This window comes from Arachis hypogaea, chromosome 4 (genome assembly GCF_003086295.3).
Source record: "Arachis hypogaea cultivar Tifrunner chromosome 4, arahy.Tifrunner.gnm2.J5K5, whole genome shotgun sequence".
Lineage (NCBI taxonomy): Eukaryota > Viridiplantae > Streptophyta > Magnoliopsida > Fabales > Fabaceae > Arachis > Arachis hypogaea.
In genome coordinates, this window is record NC_092039.1 from 126,551,472 (window position 1) to 126,558,390 (window position 6,919).

General features: G+C 31.1%; 1 protein-coding gene across 1 annotated transcript; it reads right to left on the reverse strand.

Moving 5' to 3' along the window:
• Positions 1–191: 191 nt before the first annotated feature.
• LOC112744777 (serine carboxypeptidase-like 45) lies at positions 192–3,526 on the reverse strand. The gene is made up of 10 exons (XM_072234011.1): positions 3,154–3,526; positions 2,926–3,027; positions 2,708–2,803; positions 2,216–2,308; positions 2,045–2,124; positions 1,601–1,882; positions 1,358–1,482; positions 869–961; positions 657–774; positions 192–499 (listed from the first exon to the last, which is right to left on the reverse strand). The coding sequence occupies exons 1-10, from the start codon at positions 3,410–3,412 to the stop codon at positions 350–352; spliced, it is 1,398 nt and encodes a 465-aa protein (XP_072090112.1). The 5' UTR covers positions 3,413–3,526; the 3' UTR covers positions 192–349.
• Between the last annotated feature and the right edge of the window lie 3,393 nt (positions 3,527–6,919).

Genomic DNA, 6,919 nt, shown 5'->3' on the forward strand with positions numbered 1-6,919 from the left:
AGTCCATACTATAATGTAATTGGAAAGTGATTCAAATATTAATTGTATGCAATCAATATCATCATACTCACAAGAATGCTCATGAAATCCATGATCTTTTAAAGTGTCAATTTTTCTTAGCATTTTGTTTAATGAGAACATAAATGAACAAAGAAAATGTACTATGACAAGAAAAATGAAAAGAAACAAACTAATAATAAACACATTTTCTCATTTCTCCTTGCTTGAGAACTTTACAAAATTTTCTACAAGATTACCAAATTTGATTAACAACCAAACCAACAAAATACCAGTCTCAGAAAAGCTTAGCTACAACAAGAATAATTTATACTTAGTTTCCATCATATCATTAAAATTCTTCAGGTAGAGGTCGACCCTCTAAGAAGGACTTGAACAGCACAAGTGATCTCTTAGGCTGTGAAAATGGAGCTTCATGTGATGCTCCTCTAATGGTGGCAAATGAAAGGATATTACCATAAACTTGAGTCCAGCCACCCACCTGAAACAAACAAACAAGAAAGGAATTTTTTTAAAGCACACTCAAAATTTCGAGTAAACATCCAGTCCGGTCCTTAACAAGAAACAATGAGAACAAAGTCGTCTCTCAAGATTCGAAAATGACAAATTCGTCTCTCGATTTCAACAAGTTCTCTCACCTGCTCCCCCTCAAACCAGACCCTGTATGGCACAGTGGTTCTCAGCCTCAGTTTTCTTGCCAATTGGTGCACTAATTTTCTACTTCCAGTCAATGGTATAACTGAATCTTGATCACCACTGCAGAACAAGAAATTTCAAATTATTCTTCAATGCAAACTTAGTCACATCCAAACTTGGGTTAAGGCATTATTAGAAGGATTGAAGCAAGTACCTGTAGACCAAGACTGGTATTCCTGCCTTTACTAATTTACCAACAACTGTGATTGTTGGTATCTCCAAATCGCGCAGCTCATAATCTAGTACACTGAGACATAAACAACCATGGTAGCATTTTGAGTTAAAACCAACATAAAAAACTGTTGTGGCAAACCAAAAGTATTTGTATTTGTATGCATATACAAGGTTAGAATACAAAATACATATTGAAAATGAGTAACAACACATTATACACATATTATGGCTGATTTTTGTATGCACGTAGCATTTTTGTTCTTTCTAAATACAATGTTTGTATGAAAAGATGCAAGGTATAACACTAAGGTTCAACATAAATAGCATCTGAATTAGCAAATGTTATTTCTATGCTCCTGAGACATATTTAACGTATGCTCCAAGTAATTGTGTTTGCTCATGAAACATGCCTTAACATGCTTAATTACAGATGAGCTTCATGTGTAATATACAGAGAGAAGAGAATTACTTGCTGCAAGCAGACCATCTTGTTACTCCAACCAGTCGCGCATGCAAAGCCGACTGAACATCCTTCCTGTTCAGATAATTCACTGTTTCATCTTCAACGCACACGTCTATGGTTTCGGTAACTTGCTGATATGGCAACAAAAACAAGACCAGCATTTTCATGTCTTCATTACTCATATCATACACAACTTACATAGAAATCAATCCAAGGCATGTTGTGAATGGAATCAAAAGAATGAACTACCTGAGGATTGAGGACCTTGGTTTGTGAAAACACTGAAGATATACAAACATCAAGTGTAACATCATACTTGTCGACGAATCTACTAGTTTCTGTGCTAACTTGGCTCATAACCCTTGAACACATAGGAGAAACAGCTCCACTATAATATTCCCTCACATATCTTGAATAGTTACACACAGATGTGAACATTTGAAATGTTACATCTGAGATTAGTCCATGTGACCAGAAGAACTCAGCTCTTGAATTGAAATCTGCTTCGAATTCAAGAACTGGGTTGCCAAGCTGCACCAAAAAGAAAACTAGATTTTTTAGACACCAAGATCCTTTAGACTTTTCCCTTTTTTTATTTTGTAGAAGAACATTAGAAGAGGGAAACAATTAAAAGAAAAAGCTGGAATCAAAGGAAAGAAGAATAATTGGAAGTTTGTGCCTTTAGAAACTCACAGCAATGCCTTTTAAATTGAACAACTTCTCTTTTCTGTTGAATTCTAGCATAAGCTCAGCAAGTTGAGGAACATAGTGGCCTGAAAACAAATTGCAAACATGTTTTAATATAAATATAATCAATTATGCAAGAACCAATTTACATAAAGAACAAATGGGAGGAAAATTTACCAGCATAGCTTTCTCCTACTATGAACAAACTTCTGTTTCTGTAGTGTGGGAACTTTACAAACCAGTTTTGCAAGAATATTAAGTTATCCCTGGCTATAAAGTGAAAGAAAAAAATCAGAAAACAAAGCAATCTTTAAAGGTGAAAATTCTCTGTAAATTTTGTAAAGTAACATTTGATACTATCTCAAGATGTAGGCATGGCATAACTGTAAAGTATAACAGAATATAATGCAATACACATTACAGGGAACTTTGAGCAAAAGGGACATGGCAGAGTTTTGTAAAAGGTAAAGATAACAAAAGTAAAAGGGAAAACAGTAAAAAAGAACATTAAGAAGGGAAAGAAGTGAAAAGAAAGGAAGAAAGAAAGAAAGTTGACTAAGAATCTTCCTTGGGAAAATTCACTTTCTTCAGCAAGTTCAAAATGCCATTGTAAGAATAGAATTAACAGTGAAATAAAAATAGAAGGATGAAAAAGTTGAGAATTGTTGCCTGTGATCTTGTCATTTACACCCACATAAGAGGAAGTATCTTTTGAATAAGAGAATCCAACTCCAATTGGTGTTTCCAAGTACAAAACATTTGCTTCTGCAGTTTCATTCATAATATATGATTCAATGCTGAATGAATGAGTATGCTAAAAAAGGATGAAACTTTAACTACCCCATTAATGAAAAATGATACATAGTTTTGTATAAACAAAAATGTACCTCTGTTCCAGCTGAATTGGTTCCTCACCAAGGCCTCTCCTTTTGGCCTAAATGGTCCATTTTCAGAAAATGCACCAACTCCAATAGAAGAACAACCAGGCCCTTCAACATAACATGGCACACAATATGCTCAATATCTTGTGAGTGTGAATAAATGTATGCCATAACACAAGAAACAAAGCTAGAACTAAATAATGGGGGCTTCAGAGTTATTAAGAGAGAGTGTACCTCCATTGAGCCAAAGAACAAGGGGTTTGGAAGGTGCATCCTTTTGAGCTTCAACGAAGTAGAAGAAAAGTGCTTTGTTGTTGCTGTTATCAACAGTAACATAACCTGAAAACTGTTGAAACTCAACATGGGGTTGACCTGGTAAGCGAGTAATCTTAAGAGGTTGGTGTGAAGAAGAAGAAGAAGAAGGGTGTGGAAGTGCAAGTGCAAGTGAAACACACATTGCAATGCAGCTCCAAAGGAGAGAAGACATAAACATGGTTTGAACTTTGAAGAATCCAAATCCAACACACTTTTTAGCAGATAGTTATTGAGAGAGTCTTTGTGGTTTGTGCAGTGAACAAGTGTGTGTGTGTCTTGTCCTGGCTTCTGTATATAAAGTAAGATAAGAATAAGAAGGACTTTCTATAATCTATATTATTGTTAATTTTTTTATTACAATCCTAGTTTAATAGCTAAAAGTATATTACACTTGAGATTTTACTATAAGATTTAAAATTATTTTTGAAGACTTGTACAAATATAATTCAATGACAACCGGATAAAGAATTCAAAAAAGTGTATGCCCGTTGAAAGAGATGAGAGAGAGACAGAGAAAGAGAGTGAATGTGAAAGGAGTGAAAGAATAAATGGGGAGTGCTAGAGGATGAATGAAAATTTTGAACAACATGAACAACATCAATCAAATAAAAATACACTATACTTTAATTTAATATTATTAATTAAATTTATTCTTTTAATCTTATTAATTTACATTGTTTACATATTGTTCAAAAAATTTGTTGGTTACCTATACTTTTCCTAAATATATACTAAAATCAATTATTAAAATTAATTATTTGTATAACTATATATTAAAATATAAATATATATTAAAAATAAATTAAATTATAAAATATGGAAATTACTTATTTGGAGGGTCTGCAACTGTGTACATGCACGTGTGTGACACGTTAGGGTAAACCAATAAACTTTTTTAATTAATATCACACATTAGTCTTTTTTTTTTTGGGGTCAAGTCTACAACCATTTTTTTCAAAGAAATTAATATTTTATATTTTAGAAAGTTAAATAAATTCATTTTTTAAAATAAAATAATAAATTAATTTTAACTTTTATAAAAAAAATAGTGTAATTTGTTTATCTATTTTTTATTAGAAATTAATTTGTCTAAAAAAATTATTAAAAACAGAAGTCTATTTTTATTAGTATGTACAAATCTTTACATATCAAATTTCACATCTTAAATTATACTCTTTCATGTCATCATTTGCATAATTAATGTATCTTTCTGGGACCTTAAATTACTTTAGAGAAAATACGAGAAACTAATAAAATATTTGTACAATGTGTACAATAGAATTTGTCACCTGTATTACAACCATAATTATGTGATTTAACTGCATGATTAGATAGGCTCTTCTATATTCATTACATAATGTTAAAGGTACATGAATTTTAAGTAAGCATTTTTTCTTTTTATTTTTCTTTATATTGATTTTTTTTTTTCGGCCAACATGAATCAAAATTTAAACATTTTAATCATAATAAAGCTTAGATATTGTGTATCACAAATACAATAAAAAGAGACATCATATATAATTACATCTAACAATTATAAACTATTAACTAATTAATTGGTATTGTACTGCTGCCCCATACTTAGCTTATTGGTCAAGTAACGCATACAAAAAATGACAGAATGTTCACTATACATTAATAACCATATTTCTTGTACGTAACACACTACTCCAGAATAAAGTAAAGGGAAGATGAACAATGACACTGTTCTGCATATCAGAATGTATATATAAACTATAAAGCTTGAGAATGATGAGAAATTAGGTGAATAGTTGATGAACATCCACTGTGTCTGTGTGCTCCTGCTACATCTTCAATTATATATTTGCTTTTCTTTCACTTGTCTCTACTCTAGCATATATATGTACAGGACCTGTAAGGCCTTTTTTTATGGTTTTTTTTTTTTTTTCAAAGCAATTGAATTTGTGTTCAATGATCATATCATGTATGTAGGCATGGGGCTTCTTTTTTATGTTGATCCTAAAATGACATAATCTTTCTTGCGACCAATACACAACTAATTTAAGACAAATAATAAAGAGATTTATAATTGTTTTAAGTTTTTTTTTGTTGCTTACGGTATCCTCAATCCGACAAGTCAAGGAATAATTTGTCGCGGATGTGAACTTTATTTAAGGATTTGTCATTCGCTAATGAGTTGTTACATACACAAGACGGGATTTAAACCTCCAATACTTATTTAAACGGACGAGTGAGCTCATCATTCAACCAATCCAAATTAGTTAATTATTTCAAGTTATATCAAATATTTTAGACTTTTAGGTCATGGCCCTAAATGGGCTAACCCCTTATAGGCCCACTAATATCAGTCTATAACCAAAGAGGACGATTTCAAAAGCGACACCGGTTAGCCTATATGATCTACATTGGATACGGGTATTGGGTAATTTTTCATGCAATAAGAGAAGTAATCACCTATTTCAAATATGATTTCTAGCCATCTTGACCAAGTCACTACTTTTTCTATAAATACCTCATCAAATTCAAGTACTTTTCAAACCTAATTCTCATAAAAACTTATTACATTCTTGCTGATTTATATATTAGAGTCTCTTATAAATACTCTCCAACCGTCATTTTTGGAGTTGACGCGAAGGCATTTCAAGCACCCTTATTAGTTATTACCACCTTTGACCTCTTTCACAAAGCACAATTGCTTATAAATTTGTTTTAGGAGTGCCTCGAAACATATGCACGACTTTGAAAAGACACTATTGAATTTAGAGGAGAAAAAAATCTTAGATGGCTCTAATAATGACCTCGAAAGATAATGAGGTCCTCAACAAAAAATACCATTTTCGACTCCTGATCTTTACTTCTATGAGAGTGATTAGCTCCTTTATCAATATTTTCTCTCTGTATTAATGGAATAAGTCTACATGGTATAACTGTTGATTTATCCATTAAAAGCCAATTAGGATTGACAAATTCTTTTTTGTTGGGAGTCTCGTCTTTGAAGGATATCAAGGCTGTTTAGGTTTTTTATATATTTTTTGTTATTTTTTTAAATATATTAGCTAAATTTACGTGTAAAACTAAGAAATATTAGTAATTTTTAAATTATTTTTATTTATAAAAATTAAATAGAGGATATATTAGTAATTAACGTGTCACATAAATATATTCTGAAGAGAAATCATTGACAGATAAACTAATTAATCCCACAAAATTAAATATCAAGAACCAAACAAAAAAAAATTTTGTCCAGGTCCTCAAAGTCCTTTGAAATAATTATCTCATTATATTTAAAATATGAATAAATATTAAAACTTAACTTTTAATTATTATATAAATTTATTTTTGTAACTATCAATTTTTTTGGATTTAGATGTTAGAATTAGAATTTAAAATGAAAAATTTAAAATTTATGATAAAAATATAATTTCAAAAATGGACCCATATTAGCCGAAAACATTAACTTGTTGAGTAAATTCTTAAAATATGAGTCCAGATGTTAATATTTTTTTTTTTTTTGTGTTTAAACAAGGAAAGAAACAAAGTAAAAACTATCTTAAATCCGAGCGGATGATTCGTTGGAGATCAACACCAGGTTCAGACCAAATAACATGATTAGAGTTACTCTTGGCACCATATTTAGCCATCTAATCCGCAGCTCTATTTGTTTATCGGGACACCCATTCAACGTGAATAAGCCAAGGACGAG